This window comes from Cetorhinus maximus, chromosome 4 (genome assembly GCF_964194155.1).
Source record: "Cetorhinus maximus chromosome 4, sCetMax3.hap1.1, whole genome shotgun sequence".
Taxonomy (NCBI): Eukaryota; Metazoa; Chordata; class Chondrichthyes; order Lamniformes; family Cetorhinidae; genus Cetorhinus; species Cetorhinus maximus.
In genome coordinates this window covers 64,427,909-64,449,652 of record NC_135882.1, presented here as the reverse complement: position 1 = coordinate 64,449,652, position 21,744 = coordinate 64,427,909, and the positions used below count along the sequence as shown (strand labels likewise).

Sequence of the window (21,744 nt, the reverse complement as noted above, 5' to 3'; positions counted from 1 at the left end):
CCTGTGAACATGACAAGAAACAGTGAACTCTTCAACCAGATTGAAGAATCCTCACTGAAAGGTGCAGTCTAAACTAGGAAGTATAAAACAGGAAATAAAATTAGATTTAAATGATGTGAAGAATGCGAAATAATCATTGGGAAATAGAGACAGAAGTAAGGGAGAGAGATAACAAAGAAAAAGTACAAAAGAGCTATTCCAATTTTTATTTAAATCTCCAACACTAACTTTCTTCTGAGGAAATGAGATTTCACAATTGTGAAATTAATTTTTCAGAGCCAGAGATGTTGTTCATGAGTAATTATCATCTATCACACCATTAAAAAAGTACACATTTTTGAATTCAACATCCCCCTACTTCTTCAGTCATCTTCCAGTGCTGAACTAGTGGGCAAATATATCAAGTTCACACTGTCGCAGTTGTTTCAATGCCAAGCCTATCAGCAAAGTCTGCAACAGCATAGGCTGTGGAGGGGCTGGGTATCTCTGATAGCAACTTCTGGAATTTCATGTTTAACCGCATGTGTGGACTGCAGAAGTTGCTGTCAGATTTACAGCATAATAACTGTTGACAGTGAGCGCTGATAGCCTTACTGTTATTATTACAACAAAACCCTGGCCACTCTATTTACTTAAATGCCATTTATACAGATTAGAATAGAATAGAATTGCAATCTTTGTTCTTTCATTTACTTGAGATGCAAGATATTTTACTGTGTAAAAATAACATTGCTAAACTATTTTTTGTTCTTGTTCATTAACATATGCGTTAGATTTCAAACTTTTACTGAACAAGTCTTTATAGAGATATAAAGCAATTTCATACCCATCACGAATTATTACTCAAGGTTTCCCAATCCTTTACCGAGGTATAGTTACCAATTTGCTCAATTTATTGGCAATAACCGCCATTCCAAAGGTTTGAGCAGTTTGGACTACCCATAACAGGGATGTAAAATAATTAAGAAAGTTTTAAAAAGACTCAAAGACATTTAACACAAATCAAGTGGGGGGTTGGGGTGGGGATGGCTGAGGGGTTAACTTTAAAAAAAATGGAAAACTTGGCCCCAACCTGCCGAGAAAGCACCAACTCCCAGTTTAATTAAGGTAGATTGGGGCCTGTAATCTGCTCAAGAGGGCAAGTCATTTTAAAATGTTAAGATGTTCAGATTTTAGCAGCCATGTAAATTTAATGGCTGTCAGCCAGGTTTCTCAGGGCTTAGGAAATCCAACAGATGAAGGGAATGAAGGATCGCTGGATCCAGCGGGTAATTGATTCTTCTGCTTGCAGAGCAGGAGGAGCAGGATTGCTTCCCCGCTAGCTAAGCAGACTTAGAATTGTAGAATGGTTACAGCTTGTGTACCTGCTGGCTCTCTGCAAGTGAAATTTAGCTAGTTCCACTCCCTCACCCTTTCCCATAGCACTGCAACTTATCTTTTCCCCTTCAGATGCTTAACCAAATCTCTTTTGAAAGCCATGATTGTATCAACCTCCATCACCCTTCCAGATTGTAACCACTTGATACGTAAAAAGATTTCATGTCACGTTTGCTTCTTTTGTCACTTGCTTTAAATCAGTGTCCTGTGGTTCTTGACCTTTTTGACAATCGGAACAGTTAATCTCTATCTATTATGTCTAGGCCCCTCATGATTTTGAATAGCTCTCTCAAATCTCCTCTCAACGTTCCCTTCTCTAAGGAGAACAGCCCTAGCCTCTCCATCAATCCACATAACAGAAGTCCCTCATCCCTGGAACCATTCCCTTATATCTTTTTTTCACCCTCTAAAACATTCCCATCCTTTCTAAAGTGCAGTGCCCAATTGAAGTTGGACCAGTGTCTTATAAAATGTTCAAAATAACTCCCTTGCTTTTGTATTGTAAAAAGGGGTTTAGAGAGAGGAGTTGCTCAGGGGAGTGAGTTAATTGCTGAGGTGTTAAGTGGGTAAGGAGCTGAGGGGCAAGGTGTGAACGTGGCCCGTGGGGGAGTTTCTCAAGAGGGGGTTAAACCGATTAAGAGAGGGTTGATGTTGTGGGTGAGGACATTAAGGAGAGGAGGGGTACATTCCTGCGAAAGGTTGAAAGAGGCTGAGGGGGCGAGTGGAGATGGAGTTCTGGGTTTTAAGGGAGGCTCTCTGCTCCCTCCTCACCCTTGGCAATTTGAGTTCTGCTGCTGTCCCAGGCGGCCTAAAACCTGCACTTCATCCTGCGCCCCAAGCCTCTGGGACGTAAACTGCCCAAATCTGCCCTCGTAAAGTGCACCAGTTAAACTTACCTGCCATGATTTGCTTCCCCTCCTGTGATTGGCTGGCCCTCCCCATTCCCTCCAGCAATATCATCTCCAGTCCCGGCTATGGCCTTGAACCTTGAACATCAGACTTTTCCTCATGGCAGCCAGCTTCTCAATCTGGCCAGCTGCAAAATAACTCAACATTCTACTTACCTAGGGCTGTTTTGGTGCTGTGCGAAGGATGGAAGTCTACTGAGTGATTCAAAAAGGGAGCTACAGGAGAAATAGGCACAAGGTTCAAAGGGGATCCAGCTCGCCCCAGATTTTACATACCCCACGTGGCACCAACTTTGTGCTGGTATACTACAGACCATCTGCCGTACTTATCTCTGCCTACTTTATCTCATGTGCTAAACAATTCCTTTAAAATTTAGAGAAAAGCAAAATACTGCAGATGCTGGAAATCTGAAACAAGAACAAAAATAGCTGGAAAAACTCAGCAGGTCTGACAGCATCTGCGGAGAGGAATACAGTTAACGTTTCGAGTCCGTATGACCCTTCATCAGAACTAAAGAAAAATAGAAATGAGGGGGTGGGACAGGTAGAGCTAGATAGAGCTAGTGATAGGTAGAGGCAAAGAAGAGATTGCCAAAGATGGCATAGATAAAAGGACAAAGGGGTGTTGACAGTGGTGATATTAGCTAAAGAACGTGCTAATGGTGATATCCTTAGTGAAAGATGGCCCTAGTGGTTTTGGGGTAGGGGGAAGAGATGGAAATAGGCTAAAAGGTGGAGATAAAACAACGGGTGGGAATAAATTTAAAAATAATAATAGAAATAGGTGGAAAAAGAAAAATATGTTTAAAAAATATATAAATTATTAGAAAAAAGGGGATCAGAAAGGGGGTAGGGATGGAGGAGAGAGTTCATGATCTGAAGTTGTTGAACTCAATGTTAAGTCTGGAAGGCTGTAAAGTGCCTAATCGGAAGATGAGGTGCTGTTCCTCTAGTTTGCGTTGAGCTTCACTGGAACATTGCAGCAGGCCAAGGGTGGACATGTGGGCATGAGCAGGTTAGTGTGTTGAAATGGCAAGTGACAGGGAGGTCTAGATCATGCTTGCAGACAGATCGAAGGTGTTCCACAAAGCAGTCGCCCATTCTGCGTTTGGTCTCTCCAATGTAGAGGAGACTGCGTTGGGAGCAGCGAATGCAGTAGACTAAATTGAGGGAAGTGCAAGTGAAGTACTGCTTCGCTTGAAAGGAGTGTTTCAGCTCTTCACACCCTGCTTCCATCCCATTCTCTTAGTTCCTTCGCCTCCGTTGCATCTGTTCTGATGATGCCACTTTCCAAAACAGTTCTTCTGACATGTCTTCCTCCTTCCTTAACCGAGGTTTTCCACGCACGGTGGTTGACAGGGCCCTCAACCGTGTCCGGCCCATCTCCCGCACATCCGCCCTCACACCTTCCTCTCCCTCCCAGAACCATGATACGGTCCTCCTCGTCCTCACTTATCACCCCACCAGCCTCTGCATTCAAAGGATCATCCTCTGCCATTTCCACCAACTCCAGCATGATGCCACCACCAAACACATCTTCCCTTCACCCTCCCTGTCAGCATTCCGTAGGGACCGTTCTCTCCGGGACACCCTGGTCCACTCCTCCATCACCCCCTACACCTCAACCCCCTCCCACGGCACCTTCCCATGCAACTGCAGAAGGTGCAACACCTGCCCCTTTACTTCCCCCCTCCTCACCGTCCAAGGGCCCAAACACTCCTTCCAAGTGAAGCAGCATTTCACTTGCACTTCCCTCAATTTAGTCTACTGCATTCGCGGCTCCCAATGCGGTCTCCTCTACATTGGAGAGACCAAACGAGGCTGGGTGGCTGCTTTGCGGAACACCTTCGGTCTGTCCGCAAGCGTGACCCAGACCTCCCTGTCGCTTGCCATTTCAACACACCCACCCTGCTCTCATGCCCACATGTTTGTCCTTGGTCTGCTGCAATGTTCCAGTGAAGCTCAACGTAAACTGGAGGAACAGTACCTCATCTTCCAATTAGGCACTTTACAGCCTTCCAGACTTAACATTGAGTTCAACAACTTCAGATCATGAACTCTCTCCTCCATCCCCACCCTCTTTCTTCTAATAATTTATATATTTTTAAAATATATTTTTCTTTTCCCATCTATTTCTATTATTATTTTTAAATTTATTCCCACCCATTGTTTTATCTCCACCTTTTAGCCTATTTCGATCCTTTCCCCCTACCCCACCCCCATTTGGGCCATCTGTCACTTGCTCGTCCTGCTTTCTACCCTTAACGTCCCCATTAGCATCCTTTAGCTAATATCACCACCGTCAACACCCCTTTGTCCCTTTTGTCTATGCCATCCTTGGCAATCTCTTCTTTGCCTCCACCTATCACTGGCTCTCTATCCAGCTCTACCTGTCCCACCCCCCTCAAACAGCTTATATTTCACCTAATTTCTATTTTTCTTTAGTTCTGATGAAGAGTCATATGGACTCGAAACATTAACTGTCTTCTTCTCCGCAGATGCTGTCAGACCTGCTGAGGTTTTCCAGCTATTTGTAATTTTCCCTTTAAATTTTAGTTCTGTGTGGCCATTGCATTTTAGTGTGCACTGGCCATACACAACTAAAATTTATTTTGCACAATTGCGCACATAACTATTTATCATAAAATAAGCTGCTGTACACCCATTGCATCAAAGTGGGAATACTGCCAACCTCAAGTCCCAGTCAATACAATCTTTCCCCACAGCAGCTCCCAGATCAGAAATGTGATAAAATACTCATCTGTCTCCTGTATGATCGGCATCCCCTGCTGCAGAGCTCAATCAAAAACCGCAATCTTGGTCCTGGACTGCCCATGAGCAATCCTACTCAAGATCAACCGTGTATATAAAAAGGTTTGAGAAGTCCAATACTTAATTATCACATTTTGTTACCAGCCTTAATTTGTGTTGCACTTGAACACAATAAAGTAAGAAAGACAGTGACTTCTTGCCAACTCTTCCCTCCCTTTTGTGCATGCAAGGAGCCAAAGATTTACAAGCAACCACCAATCTAAGGAAAATTCTTCTGCAACAGAAAGTATTTTCCAAGTGAGCCTAAGTTATGCCCAAGAGCAATAGGGTTTCTAATTGACCTTAGGATGCATCTATTTACAGCAATGAGACCATGTGGCCTTAAAGGGTCGAGCTACTTTATAAACAGCTATACTTTGCAGGTTATCCTTTTGTGTATTGAGAGAGAATCTATGTCTTTAAATATAATTTGTATGTTTTTGAGGCAGACCCTAACTAAACAGAAACTGAACTGAAAAGGGAAACAGAACAGGTAAACATAGAAAGGAAACTGATCTTCCCAGATTTTAGGGAAACAAAAATAAACTGAGGCTTGGAAACCTAAACTTCTGGCAAACTGACCCTGGTTGAAAGATATACAAGGACACAGATCAGTCCAAGCTGAGCAGCGGCAGGTGATAAGTTCAGTGGTGCAGAACAAACAAGTTGGTGAAAGCAGAGTCCAGATCCAGAAACTGAGAATAAATTGCTGCAGCTGTTTCTGTTACTGGAAGATAACATTGGTGGGTCTAGCCAATCGAATAGACCGAGTTGAGCAGGTTCGGCAAACATATGCCATCTGCGAAGACTGTACCTGTAGAACTTGGGTCAGTTGTGCCCAGCTGTCAGCAGCAGGTCAGGCTAGCTCCTTGAAGGGGGGTAGCTGAAATTCCTCGTGAGGTAGATAGGATTTAAAGGGCTTTGTGACTGAGTTTGATCACCAAAATCTGAGTGGACTGCCTCGCCAATTCAAAAGATCTGTCTTGGTTGTATCTACCATTTAATGTGCATTATATAGTTTATATATGACCACAATTTGCCTGTTAATTCTTGTTAATGAGATACATTAATTCTACTTGTTAGAGTATAGAATCTAGAACTAGGGATCACTGTTTAAAAATAAGGGGTTGCTCATTTAAGATGGCAGAGAGGAGAAATTTTTTCTCTGAGGGTCATGAATCTTTGGAACTCTCTTCTTCAAAAGATGGTGGAAGCAGAGTCTTTGGATAATTTTAAGGCAGAGCTAGATAGATTCTTGATTACAAGGGGGTGGAACGTTAACGGGGGTAGGCATGAATGTGAGGCTGAGGTTACAATCAGATCAGCCATGAGGAGCCTGAGGGGCCAAGTAGACTACTCCTGCTCCTAGTTCATATGTAGGATAGATAGTATTTGGTGTTTGTTTTGTGACTTGTGTAGTAAAAAATATTTTACTGTGGCTTCATTCTTTTAGTAAAGAACTGGGATCTTGTATTTCTTCTGTAAAAGTTACTGGTCTCTACCAAAATTTTAAGTGTTACATAGTGCAATATATCTAGGGTTGAACTGGCCTACAATATCCTTCAATTCACTGTAAGCAACACCAGCTGAGATCTGCTAGTTACTTTATTAAAAAATTGTCTATAGGAAAATTAAGGTAAAATAAATAGGTAAAATAAATAGCACAATAAATAGCTTTCTTTAATACAGCAGGGTTATAACTTAACTGATGCAAGCTTGTAGTTCAAAAAGTGTGTGAATTTTAGTCTGAAAGTGAATAATATCCATACAGAAATTGTTTTAAATATGGTTAAGAAAATATTTTCTTAAAAAAAAAACACATTGCAAGTTTTCTTTGGTATTATGGGTACCTAAAGGCATGAAACAAAAAGCAATGGTATGGAACGATTCAATTACATTGATGATGAAATAGATGTGTTAGATTTTTGAAAGACAAGGGAGTCAAGGGTTATGGGGAGCAGGCAGGAAGTTGGAGTTGAGACCACAATCAGATCAGCCATGGTCTTATTGAATGGCAGGGCAGTCTGAAAGGGCCGAATGGCCTACTCTGCTCCTAAGTCCTATGTTCTTAAAATGAATTTATAAACACCTTGCAATTTTGAAATCAACAGCTTTGCAACGACACTGTCGACTAAGGTGAAGAGACCCTGTTTGCCAGATCCTCCCTGGCCAAGTGCGAAAGAGAGAGACAGCACTTCAAAGAACAGATTTAAATGAGCTACAAATAACAACAAAATGACTCACCTTTGCATTTTCACCCTCCACATGCACATTTTCATCCAGCTCCTTTACTGGAATTGGCGGAGGATCATCTTCTGTGATCATTATCTGTTCTGTTGAAGTGCTCTGCCGATTCATTTTCACCTTGCTTACTGTTGCGTATTCTGCATTAGCACCAGCAAGTTCAGGATTTTGACCTTGTACCATGATATTCAAATCCATATTTTCGGACGGAGTGTAAATTTCATTGGTCACACTGCCAGATTCCTCTTTTAGCTCCTTTACAGTTTCATAAAGAGAGTCTTCAATGATTATATCTTGAGAAGAACTGTCCTTTAGCACCTCATAGGGCTCATAGGCTCCATGAGGGGTCTTGCTTTCAGTCACTTCTGTAGATTCAGCATTTGGTACTGAATCATTCCCAGGTATTTGTGGCAGCTCTCTGCTCTGAGGGCATTTTGAAGACTTACAGGAGCTATCTTGCTGGTTTACTATTGGAAGCATTGCATCTTCAGAAGGATGAACAGTTGCACTCTCATCTGAAAGAACTGTCAAAGTGAAATCATTTACCTACAGTTACATTGTAAAAATCAATGTTATTATGAGACATGTAGAATTCTTTGCAATTGGGTAAAAATTACTACAAAATCTAACAACCAACATAAAGCAAATGTTAACAGTGACTATTGATGCAAGTGAACAGAAACATTAAATGAAAAAAAATGTCAATGTTATGCTTTTGATATATCATGAATAGAGCATCAGAAAATGGCAATGACCAAAGAATCAACATTTTGAAAAATGCAGGATGAAATTGAAAAGCTTAAAATTTCCACAAATGGAGCGTGTATTTAATTTTACGAACCAGGAATATTTGAGAAATACTATGTAATTAAATATTAATGTGCAGATGTATTTTAGAGTTGCATCAAGCCAAATAATTAGAATGTTACTTTAAATGCCACTAGATTACTAAATGCTAATTGCTGCCTTACCATCTCCATTTGCAACACTGTCAGTGTGACCATTTGCTGGCACCACATTTTCAAAATTCGTGACTGAATAGCTGTTGGTCTCTTTTTCTGAAGGCTGCAAAAAGACTTGCATAATCAGGGTCATGTTTTGATTTTGAAGAAGTTAATTTAAGGTCTACATTAAAATATTATTCCTTCAAAGAAGCAAAATTAACTGTTTTAAAATTATGTCAACAATGACTTGACTCTTCCAGTTGCTCTAGTGCTTTTGTTTACACGATTTATTTCACCTTCATAACAGCTCTGTAAAATTTGAAAGAAAATAGGCTGCCTCAAAAAAACACTAAAGAAAAATATCTTGCAACACAGAAACTTGCTGGTTGACTTCCAGATTAGTGTTTTTTTCATGGTCTTGCCAATGATGTGGTTATTTTAACAGATTTATGTTGCTCTGCAATGTTGAAATTGTTCAGAGGAAATTAATATTTTTTTTAAGATTATGTTCCACTAAAAGAACCGTTTAACCACAAAAGGAAAACTTTAAAAGGAAACTATCACATTTTTACCATTAGGAAACACTTCTACATAGAAAGGGTGGCAGAAGTCAGGAACTCTCTTTTACGTAAGAACTAGGAGCAGGAGTAGGCAATTCAGCCCCTCGAGCCTGCCCCGCCATTCAATACGATCGTGGCTGATCTCATTTCGGCCTCAACTCCAATTTCCCGCCCTCTCCCCATAACCTTTCAACCCATTACTAATTTAAAAATCTGTCTATCTCCCCCTTAAATTTATTCAGCGTCCCAGCATCCACTGCACTTTGAGGTAGTGGATTCCACAGATTCACGACCCTTTGAGAAAAGTAATTCCTCCTCATCTCTGATCTAAATCTACCACCCCTTAGCCTAAAACTATGGCCTCTTGTTCTAGAATGCCCGACAAGGAGAAACATCCGCTCCGCATCTACTTTGTCTATCCCCTTTAGCATCTTATATACCTCAATTAGATCTCTCTCATCCTTCCAAACTCTAGCGAGTAAAGGCCTAAACTGCTCAATCTCTTCTCATAAGGCAAGCCCTGCATCTCTGGAATCAATCTAGTGAACCTCCTCTGAACTGCCTCCACTGCAACTACATCCTTCCTTAAGTAAGGGGACCAAAACTGTGCACAGTACTCCAGGTGCTGTCTCACCAATGCCTTGTACAGATGCAACAACACTTCCCTATTTCTTTAGCAATAAATGCCAAAATTTCATTTGCCTTCCTTATTACCTGCTGTACCTGCATACTAGCTTTCAGTGATTCATGCACGAGGACACTCAGATCCCTCTGCACTGAAACATTCTGAAGTTTCTCTCCATTTAAATAATAAGTTGCCTTTTTATTCTTCTGACCAAAATGGATAACCTCACACTTATCCACGTTAACCTCAATCTGCCAAATTTTGGCCCATTCATCTAACCTGTCCATATCCATTTGCAAATTTCTTATTTCTTTGCAAAAGTAAAATTTAAAACTGGATGATTCATAGGTTTTTGTTAACCAAATCTATTGAGGGAAATAGGGTACATATGGCAAAAATATGGAGTTGGGTTGCATGATTTCACAGGCTCCTGTTCCTATGAGGATAAAAATATGAAACAATAGTATGGTGGCACAATATAACAGAGCGGTAGGGTATAGATGCTTGTAATTCTCCACGTGGCAAGCTTAAAATTAAATCTGTGACACAGAGAGAAAGACAAGATAGCCTGGGAGTGCCTTCAAAGATGGAGATAGATGGTGAATCATTTTGTTTCCTCTTTTGTTCCTAATAATTGACCCAAAAGTGATGCTCACCAAATACTAGGTACAGGTCACTTGGTCGCCCTCTAGGTTGGGGAAAGATATGGCGGCCAGGGCTGATTAACAGATGAAATAAAAATGGAGACAAATTGAAAAAAAACTTTCGAAAATTAAATACATCAGCTGGATTTTAAAGTTAGCAGCAGACGAATGGCGCTTGCCAGTCATTGTACTTCCATGGGCTTTCATGCTGTGACTTACAGTTATTAGACAGTCAAAACAGTGCAAACTCTACAGGGGATCAGGGGCCTGTGTAAACAGGGCAACTGACAAGCTGTCTCTTCAACCAATTAGAATGAAGGATTCTCACTAAGGCATGCAGAATCCAAGCCTAGAAGTGTACAGAAGGCAATATAATGAGGGGGAAAGAATGATGGGATTGAGAAAGAGAAGTATTTTAAAATTTTTTTTTGATCTCCAACAATAATTAAAATATGAAGGTATGTGGCTCCACATTTATAAAATTAAATTTCCAGTATCAAATAGGCTGATTGGCAGCAATTAAAATTCATCATGCTATTGAAAATTAATGATATTTAAATGGACAAGCCCCAAATTTTTTGGGTGTTTAGTTGGTTATGGATTCATATGGTGAGAATGGATATTATTTTTAAAAATATTTTTAGGGAATATTGTGTTATTCTGTGAAGAAGGCTGTGTGTGTGTGTGTGTTAAGACATGAAAGGATAGAGGCATTAGGTGGGCATTTGTAATGAGATATCATGGTGAGTTTGAGGTAACAAGTAAATAGGTTGGATCTAACATTTGCAATTTTAGATAAGTTGAGAGTTTGTTTAAATATCAAAGGAAAGTCAGAGGTGAAAAGAAACAGTTTTGCATCTTACAGGAGTTCCATGGGTAAACAGAAGAGGGTATATTATATTTTATTGAACCAAAAGCAGAGACAAAATAGAAAGGTGTAAGATTTTATGTTTCGAAGGATTTGAGTTTCAAAGAGTTGTGAGAACAATGGAACCTGAGATGAAAGGGGGAAAATGTATTTTAGAGTTATTGTGGAGAGCTTAATTGGTTAGCTGTGGGCAGTTGGCTGTGTGAAGATGATCTCCTGGAAACCGCTCTATGCTGAGAGAAGATGCAGTTTCAATCAGTCATCCAGGCATGCCAGAAAAGTCTTGGGCTGCAAAAAGCAGTCTTGTTCTGAAGTCTTGGATTTCCACAGCAGAATAGAACAGAGATTAAGAGGTTGCCTTTAAAAAAGCTACAGCAGTTTGCCTTGGGTAATATTACTGGATTTTTATAATTAAAAATCTATAAGGGAGTTTTGCCTGGAAGGTGTTTACTTGTGGGTCTGACCAAGTAGGGAGTATATTGGGCGAATGTTTTCTAAGACTAATTTTAACTGTGTAACTTTAATCTTGTGTGCTTAACTTTTCTTGTTAATAAAACTTTAACTTTTAATTTTTAAAATCCTAGAAGTGTCACTGGAATTCTTGCTGCTAAGATCAGTATGTTTTCTTCCTGTTTTCACAATACAAAAAAAAAGGGTATGGCCCGGAAGCCAAGTTTCCCCCTGGGATTTGGTTTGCTCAGCAATTAACATCTGCTGTGGTCATAACAATATCACAAATTCATATCATTGCATGTATCCAAATGCATCGTCTCTTGGTGAGGTAGTGTTTGAGAAAGCTTCTGGAAGAGCTGGGAAATTCTGTGCTTAACTAAGTCTATGCAGGCGTCGGACGTTGCTGTCTGATATAATCCTTAACAGTGGTGAGCACGGATGGAAACAGCGGACTTCCAGTGGGTTCATGGGAATTTAAAACCTCAGGGAATGATACAGGGTTTTGTCAATAGGAGCACACAAGATTGATATGCAGCTCCCATTCCCAGTGATACTGTGCTCCCAATTCAATGAAGGCCAGCCGGACTGGGGGCTACTGAGACAGCTGCTTACTGGAAGAGCCAATAACTCAAAGTCTTCAAAGATTTCCATTTAAATTCCCAATTGAATGCTTTTCAAAAATATCTTATCTGTGGCTCTGTAATGGTGTTGTGGTGCAAAGATAGTTCACCCTGGAACTACCCAGGTTTGAAGGGTATGTCTGAGGTTGCCAATACTCCTGGTTCCAAAGTTGGCCATCAAGCAAGAGACTGTCAGATCTCATACATTACATACAAAAAATATCACCAGGATCCCTTCCCCCACATTACCTGGTGGAAAGGAGAAAGAAGCTGGGAGAAGGAAAGGAAGAAGGGGAAAAGAAAGGAAAAGAAAAAAAGATTTGGATTTATAAAGTGCCTTTCATGATCTCAGGACCAATGTTCCCTCTAAATTTTCTTAAACAGAGAAGTCATAAACAGCCTTAAAAATCCATTCATCTCATCAAACAGTGAAATAAAACTTCCTTAATCTGATCTCTCATCAATTACCCATTAACTTAGACATTCTTGACTAACCTGTGGCTTACAGGATGGTATATATGGCTCAGTGAATGGTGAAGGAGATGTTCATTGGTCATGCTTCGTACGTATGATCAATAATACAATCTGCTTCATAAACCTGTCAGAAAGCATTCGGTTCTCACTGTGACAAATCCATTGAGAAACACACACAATCTGAGGCAAGGTTTTCTGGCGATGATCAGCTGTACCCACTGGTTTATCACTGGCAATTTCTGTGGTTTTTTTTGTGGGCCATTTGGCTCCATGTTGCGTTCTGGGCCATTGAGAGCTGCTGACTGGAGAGAACACCAGAGTCTGGCTATAATCCAGGGCCGGCAACCAGATGCTCCTCGGGTGCCATTTCGTTCAGTCAGCTCAACCCCTCCCCTCGAGGCCAAATGGCTACCGAGGCATTTTCCCGGAGTCTCTCTCTGCTTCCCACAACTCTTGACCAATAAATCTGGAGTGCTCTCACCTTCTGAAGCAGATCCTTTTTGGGGCTCTGAGGCCTTGTTTGGCTTCTTGATTCCTCCTCTTTTCTCCATGCACTATTCAATCCCAGACACACTTCCCCTTTTCCCCCCACTGCTCAAGCTTGCTTCTCCTCCATTTAGATTCGCTCTGCCCCACGCTTGCTACTGCTCCAATCACAGATTCCCTCTCTTCAGCAACCACTGCTCCTCCAATCATAGGTCAGAAACTGACCTACGTTGGGCGGGCTGGGGCAGGTGTGGAGCCGATCACTAGCGGTGATCGGCTGCACGCCGGCATTTTACATGCGTGGGCCAATTAAGGCCCGGAAAGCATGATGCATGGCCAGTCAGCACTACCTGTGAGGGTGGGGGGAGGAGGGCGGGTCAGGGCCTGCACTCTTTCGCGCCCGAGCGCAATCTCCCTGAAGAACAGAGATGTCTCAGCGAGATTAAGTTGATATTAAAATAATTAAATAAAGCATTAAAAAAGTTATCTAAACATGTCCCCTCATGTGACACAGTCACATGAGATGGGACATGTTTTTAATATTTCAGAAAAAGTTTTTATTTTTTTATTAAAACCTTCAGGAAACATCATCCCGCCTGTGAATGAGGTTTCCTGAAAAATGTAAAGGTCACTTGGCCTTTTCGCCTGCCCGCCAACCCTAAGGTTGGACGGGCAGCGTTGTTAATAAGCTTGGTCACTTTTTTAATGGCCTTAATAGGCCGTTGACAGTTCGGCCAGCGCACAGCCGCCTCCGGCGCATGCCAACCAAATGAAAGATCTAAATGATGTGCGATGATGTCGGGACGCAAGCCCAACGTCATCTCGCGTCATTTTGCGCGTTGGGCCTGCCCCACACGCCGACGGCAATATTCTGGCCATAGATTCCCTCTCTCCCACACTCATTGTTCCTGCAATCATGGGTTCCCTCTCTCCTGTGCTCGCTGTACCTGTAATTACACATTCCCTTTCTCTGCTGGTCGCTGTTCTACCAATCACAGCTACACCTTTTCCCATTATACTCCAGCCATTTGCATTTTTAAGCTAACCTTTTATGCTTAGTCCTCCACTACTCCCACATCCCCTTAATCAGCTGCAGTCCACTTACTGCTTTAAAACATTGGGGCATCCTTCCTATATGCCATAATGCTCCACTAGATTTTGGCATATAAAAGCTTGATATGAAACAGACATTGAGATTTTGACTTTCTTAAAAAGCATAGAAAGAAGTAAGCATGTGCTTTTAGTGAAGAACGGCGTCATTTGCATTAATCCCCAACATTGAAATATATGGTCTAATGAAACCATGATAAATTCCATTTTTCTTGGAGTATTCCCCACTCTGATTAAAATATCTAGGATCCTCCAGACAAACTAAAGTTAGCACTTACATTTGAAAGGCTGTCAGGACAATATGTTTATTTTTAGTAGCTTTTATTATACATTAGTAGAATAGGTACGTTGCTAAATTTAGAACTAGAGCAACTAATTGTATAACACATACCACACTCATTAGATTTTCATTGTCCTCATTCTGCTCAGCAGTGTTCAGGTGTCTGGTAATAGAAAGAGTTCATCATTAGATCATCTATAAATGTGCATACGATATGTTTGAACAAGACAGCAGTTTTTTTTTAAATAGCAGTTACGCTTCACTCCTCATCGACTGGCGACATTTGAGTGATTTGCACATTATAATGAAATATGCTTGTTTGAATGCTCCATAATGTATCGCAAAGTACAATCTGAACATGTCAGCTATACTAATGATCCCAAACCAGTTTACAAAGAGACTTTATGGGCCAGCAAAGAAAAGTCCAAAGTAATAAAGGAAAGCTGTCAACATTGCCCAGGGTTCATCCTTTGGAATTGCGACTTGCATGCAAGTCTGTAACCACTTTCCATGTTAGGAATATCAGATCACTCATGAAGCCATCATAAATCTGAGTTGTTTTTGATGCATATTAATAGATGTATTGGGAGTGGAGTTAAAAACGATATTTTAACAGTTGAGATATTCTCTGCAATCCAGCTTGGTACATGAAAAGTTTTCCCAATCCACAGTTTCTAGACATAACACATTGTTAAATAGTTAATTGTCACATGAATGGTGGTGATAAGGGACCATGAAAAGCTGACACTGCCCTTCTGATTCTGTTCTGAGTGCATTTCCTGATAGTTACACAGCAGTATTGCTGCTGGTCATGAACATGTCTGGCGCACACTACTTTCGCTTGAATAGCTGTGAGGCATTGCAAAGCTGAGGAGTTGACTGGTGTTACATTATTAACCCTACTTCAACATAAATATACAAACAAATAAAGGTACAATTTTTGGAGTGTGTGCAGAATATGATGGATCATAATGGGTAATTGTACAGATCTTTGAACACCCGGTGGTACATAAGGCATAACAATCAAGAGGCCGTACATTGGTCTGAAAATAAAAAACATAACATTCTCTCTCTGCCCAAATGATCACAACGAGACAGGCTCATAATTTAAATGGATTACATGATGCCTAAATTACTTAAGCACTAGTTAGGATTTACAGAGTTGCCCATTCTAATAAAAAAATGAAAAGAAACCCACTGGTTTGTGACAATCCAATTTGCTTGACCTTAGCCAGGCAACTGGTAGGGACAATACCGTTTGCCCTCAAATTTCCTGGGCTATAGCAGGAGGAGGAAAATAAAGCCGAGGTCTGCATTTCAGATTATTATCTAGAGAAGCCTTCAGAAAAGCAGAAAAAAAATGGAAGAATATAAAGTAAATATTGCACCTTTTCATACAGTACTTGGTAATGTATCATCACACCACTTTGTTACTTAAAAACAGGTTTCTCTTTTTCAAAAAAATGGGCTGTAAACCCTCAAATTGTAGGCTTGGGGCAGGTAGGAAGTTAAATTGCTAAAAGATCTCCAGTTTTAATGGAGGCAGGATGATCCATTTTCAGGAGGCCGCTTAGTCATTAAGACCTTTTGGCAGGTTACATGCCTCCATTTTAGCAGGATTCCTAGTTTTAACCATTGTCAGCCAGGTTTCCTGGGTCTTGGGAAACCTGGCAGGTAAAAAGAGGCAGGAAAGGCTGGACTCATCGAGCAAATGCCTTTGCAGGTCAGGAGGAGCAGTAGTGTAAACCACACCTACCACAATCTCCCTCCAACACACCACCCATCACTGAACCCACCCTCCCATGATCTCCAACCCACTCCAATCTCAACCTGATCTTTCCCCCTCCAAACCCACTTTACCCACTTCCATGATTTCTAACCCCAACATGCAGTAAAGCTTACCTTGTACAGGCAAAGCCTTATCTGAAGCATTGGTGCCTTACCAGAAGTTGTCCATACATAGTATGTTTACTAAATGGGAAAGTCTTGGTTCACTCGTTTGAGATTAATCTTAAAATTTGAGATTTAATCTCAAGAAGAAACTAATTATGGGAAAGATTATGCAATTCCTGAAGTCTGGGCTAGCAAAACACTGGAGATCTTTCTTCCCCACTTTCTGGTTCATTGAATATAACTGGGATCACACAGCAATACATCCGGATGATTGTATCCTGGAAATATTTCCACAGTTTCCTGCACATTTCCACTTCAAGATATCGTTCTAATCATTCTTGACATGAGCTTGTTATAATGGTAGAATTAATGAAAGGGGAGGATAATATGTCTAAGTTTACAATTAGGATAGTACAATTAAAAATATCTAGAGCCAATACTATCTAACACTAAACTTTACACCTTGACTGTTACAATATGCAGAGAGCTAAAGTATGTATATTATTATGTATGTTTATGATAGAGTATTGTACTTGATCCACCACAGAAAATGTCAGTGCCATTTAAAGTTTAAGGAGCAGTCAATGAATAAACTACTCAGAGTGCAGATGTTTTGCTGGTGCATAATTTTTGAATGGTAATTGCACAATCCATCTTTAGCATTGTGTATTAATTACTAATATTACATTATAGTAAAATATACATAAATACACAGCAGAGGCATTTCCTGTGCCCCACTGTACACGGCTCCTTCGACTGGAGGCCTAGACCTTTGACAGACACCAAACCCTGGTGCCTGCTCATGCTTGGCCTCCAGCTGCCACCGCCTCCAATTCTTGCCTCTTCTGCCAAGCGGGTCAGAAGGGGTCATATGCGGCAGTTTACATTGTGACTAAGCCAAGCTGACATTTATAGCTCTCCAAGTGTGCCTCTTTGTTTTGATACTTTGTAGTCCTCGGGATGTGGACATTGCAGGAAAGGCCAAATTTATTGTTCACCTCAAGATGCACCTCCCCCACAACCAAGAAGTTGGCCCCTCTCTGTGAACTGCTGCAGCCTACATGACAGTAGTGTACCCAAGGCACTGTCAGATAAAGTAGGAAATTCTAGGATGCTGACCCAGTAACAAAGAAGGAATCTGATCCAAGTGAGGATGATGAGAGTTGATTGAGATATGGTGAGTATTCCATCACATGCCTGATCTAAGATTACAGATGGTTAAGAGGCTTTGATAATGTCAGGATGAGAGTTGCTTGTCACAGAATATCCAACCTGTCCTGCTTGTAGCTGTTATAGTTCAACATCTCCCCCAAGGTGTTGACGGTCATGGGAATGGGGCTGGTCATTACTGGGCACTAGGGGAAGCTAGATAATGACACAAGGAAGAAAGTATTAGAAGGATATGCTGATAGGATGAGGTGAAGACAAATGGGTGACGGCTCACATGGAGCATGAAAACCGACAGAGCTGTTGGGCCAAATGGCCTGTTTCTGTGCTGTAAACCTAATGCCTACTCATTTAGTACCATAGAAATAAGAGCAGCTTGGATTGAATAATTCAGTTATTAGATATTGTGTCATGAAAACAATGCATCTTGAATAACATACTACTCTTAAAGAATCTAATATCATTATATGCTGAAGTTTTACATTGGATGGATGCATAGACCACAGCAAAAAGTCAATTATAAGCCTTTCAATAATCAGTTCAAGATGCCAAAATCTGCTTAGATCCTGAGATGCACAATAACCAAGGATATCATCCACTGTGAAGTTTGTATAGGCAATGTCAAAACAGAGAGAATTGTAGACTTGCTTCATCCATAGGCTTTCAATTTCTGTTCAGGGCAGATTTCATGGACTGTCAATAAATTGCTAGAGAATTACTAGAAGACAACCCTTTCTAGGTAAGCCCTTTAATCTTCTGTTTGTAGTGTAACAAATATCTTACTATAAGACGACGTGAAAATCTAGGTCACTCAAGTTCTTTCTGCTATGAGTATTCTTAGTGGTTAATTAAAATTAAATTGTCTTCATCTCCTTTCTAATATACAAAGCAGGTAGCTAAGAGTCAGAACTGTTATATTTCTTAAATTTCACTGCCCAATTAGTGAAGCGCATGATGAAAACTTTCTCCTCATTGTAGTCTGAGGAGAAGCTATTTTATGCTGCAGAGGAATGCAATATAATAGCAAGGTAGTATAGATTAAACTCAAAATGAAACATGGGGACATAATATAATTTCATTCAGTAATTGATTGATGATCAGGCCATACTGAAATTTTGATTTTTCTCACCTATTTTCTTCCTTCCCCATCTCCCATCTCGAAGAGAATAATCCTTTGGCACAGTACAGCTCCAGAAACACTACTGTCCTCTGGTGCTTCATCTAGATGCAGGGGAAGGAACTGGCAGAACTTCTGCCCTCCACCCCAACTTGCCATTGATCCTGTCAGGGTTTGGGACAACAGCTCAGGGATGGGTGGGAACTTGCAGTGGGAGGGGAAGATCCAGTTGTCATGGGCCATGTGGGTAATCAAAGACATTGGAAGGACTAAGAAAAAGGTTCTGTTTAGGGATTATGAGCAGATAGGGGCTAAAACAAAAAGCAGAACCACAAAAGGCAATAATATCTGAATTACTATCTGAGCCACAAGCAAATTGGTGCAGGGTAACTATGATTAGAGAGATGAATGCATGGTGCAAAGATTGGTGTTGGAGAAGTGGGTTTCAATTCATGGGGCACTGTCACCAGTATTGGAGAAAGTGGAGGTTGTACTGTTGAGACGGCTTTCACCTTAACTGTGCTGGGACCAGTGTTATAGCTAGTTGTATAACTAGGGGAGTAGATAGGACTTTAAACTAAATAGGAGTGGAAGGGGGGGTGGGGGAAGGGATCATGTGAGGGAGAGATGTGGTAGTTTGGGAAAGGACATAGCATTAGAGCAGGGTGGAGATATGGATAATGATAACCAGTGTGTGGCAGGAAGGGAAAGTGTGTACAAACTTAAGACTGCACTAACAAATAAGGCCAGAGTTGCCAAAAATGTTAAAAAGACTGAATTAAAGGCTTTGTATCGGAATGTGCACAGCATTCGTAACAAAGCTGATGAATTAATCACTCAAATATAAATAACTATGTATGACTTGATAGCCATTTCAGAGACGTAGTAGCAAGCTAACCAAGGCTGGGACTTAATTTTTTTTAAACTCATTTACAGGATATGGACGTCACTGGCTAGGCCAGCATTTATTGCCCATCTCTAGCTGCCCTCAAGAAGGTGGTGGTGAACTGCCGTGTTGAACCGCTGCAGGACATCTGACATTTAGGAATAACAGGTAGCCAGAAAAAGGTGGTGCGGTAGCTCTCTTAATCAAGGCTGACATTAGTGCAGTAGTGAGAGATGACCTTAGTTCTGAAGATCAGGATGTAGAATCAGTTTGGGTAGAGATAAGGAATAACAAAGGTAAGGAGTCATTTGTGGGTGTAGTTTATAGGCTCCCTAACAGTAGTTACACTGTAGGACAGAGTATACAGAAAGAAATAATGGGGACTTGTAAGAAAGGCACTGCAATAAACATGGGAGATTATACCCTTCATACAGATTGGATGTACCAACTTGGCAAAGATAGCCTAGAGGATGAGTTCATATGGTGTATTCAGGACAGTTTCTTAGAGCAGTATGTTCTAGTGCTAACCATGGAACAGGTTATTTTTGACCTGATAATGTGCAATGAAACAGGATTAGTTAATAGCCTCAAGGCAACACTGATTGTAACATAATAGAATTTCACATTCGGTTCCAAGGTGAGAAGTGTGGGTCTAAGGTTAGTGTCTTAAACTTAAATAAAAGCAATTACAAGGGTATGAAATCAGGGTTGGCTAAAGTGAACCAGGAAAATATAGATTAAAAGGCAGGATGGTAGAGGAGGAGCGGCAAATATTTAAAGAGATATTTCATAATTCTCAGCAAAGATATATTCCTTTAAGAAAGAAAGACTCTGAGAAGATTGCACCATCTGTGGCTAAGGAAGTTAAGGATAGTATCAAATTGAAAAAAAAGCATACAATACTATGAAGACTACGGCCTGAATTTTACTTTTGGTGTGCGGGCACATGCCTGATACGCTGTAATGTAATATGATGCGCGTCCTGATGTCATCGTGCACTCGCAAGATATTTCATTCGGCGGCCGCGCATCAGAGTCGGTTGCGTGTCCGCTGATAATTGAAAGACCGTTAAGGACCGAATTAAGGCAGGTGAAAATTTTTTAGGAAACCTCATCCACGAGTGGGATGAGGTTTCCTAAAGTTAATACTAATTAAATAAAACCTTTATTTTGAAAATAAAAACATATCCCATCTCATGTGACACAGTCATATGAGGGGACATGTTTCATTAAATTTTTAATGTCTTTATTTACTTTATTAAAAAGTGCTTCAATCTCCCTGAGGCAGCTCCATTAATTCCCCTGTCTCATCCTCTCAGGAACTTCACTCATTTTAGTTACTCTTTCGCTTCTTAAATACTTATAGTAACTCTTACTATCTGATTTTATATCTCCCTGAGGCAGCTCCATGCCTCAGGGAGATTGAAGCACTCTTTCACGCGTATGCGTGAGCTGCGTGCTAGACTCGACTCTTCCTCCTCCCCCCACCCGCACAGGTAGCGCTCAGTGCTACCGCTCGCGATCCACGCAGGACGGGCATTAATTGGCTTGCCTGTGTGAAATCACGGTGCGGAGCTGATCGCGTGTGGCAGGCGGCTCCCCAACCACCCCCGCCCGCTCCTGCCCAGCCCGCCCGACGCGGGAAAAGTTCAGGCCTAAGGATAAATCAGAAGGTTGGACAGATTTTAGAAACCAGTAAAGAATGACTAAAAAAATGAGGGCGAAATTAGTGTATGAGAAAAAGCTAGCTGAAAATATAAAAACAGATAGTAAGAGTTACTATAAGTATTTAAAAAGCAAAAAAGAGTAACTAAAATGAGCGAAGGTCCCTTAGAGGATGAGGCAGGGGAATTAATAATGGGAAACAAGGAAACGGTGGAAGCATTGAACAGGTATTTTCTGTCTGTCCTCACTGTAAAAGATTCAAAAAATCCCAACAATATTTGAAAATCAAGAGATGGAAGGAAGGAACTTAAAACAATCACTAGCGACAAGGTACTGGGAAAACTATTAGAACGAGAAGCTGACAAGTCCCCTAGACCTGATGGCCTACATCCTAGGGTCTGAAAAGAAATGGCTGCTGAGATAGTAGATGCACGAGTTGTGATCTTTCAAAATTTTAGATTTGGGAAAGGTCCCAGTGGATTGGAAAATTGCAAATGTAACATCACTATTCAAGATGGGAGGGAGACAGGCAGCAGCGAAACTATAGGCCAGTTAGCCTAACATACATCATAGGGAAAATGCTAGAATCCATTTTTAAGGAGGTAATGACAGG

At 41.0% G+C, this 21,744-nt stretch overlaps 1 protein-coding gene across 3 annotated transcripts in view; it reads right to left on the bottom strand.

Moving 5' to 3' along the window:
* Positions 1 to 21,744, bottom strand: part of pag1 (phosphoprotein membrane anchor with glycosphingolipid microdomains 1) — a 213,983-nt gene that overhangs the window by 50,169 nt on the left and 142,070 nt on the right. For all 3 annotated transcript variants that reach the window (XM_078540252.1, XM_078540253.1, XM_078540254.1), the window contains exons 3-5: positions 14,516 to 14,567; positions 8,312 to 8,405; positions 7,341 to 7,864 (exon numbers count right to left, since the gene is read on the bottom strand). In XM_078540252.1, the coding sequence (XP_078396378.1) occupies positions 7,341 to 7,864; positions 8,312 to 8,405; positions 14,516 to 14,567 (670 nt within the window). The remainder of the gene's footprint in view (positions 1 to 7,340; positions 7,865 to 8,311; positions 8,406 to 14,515; positions 14,568 to 21,744) is intronic.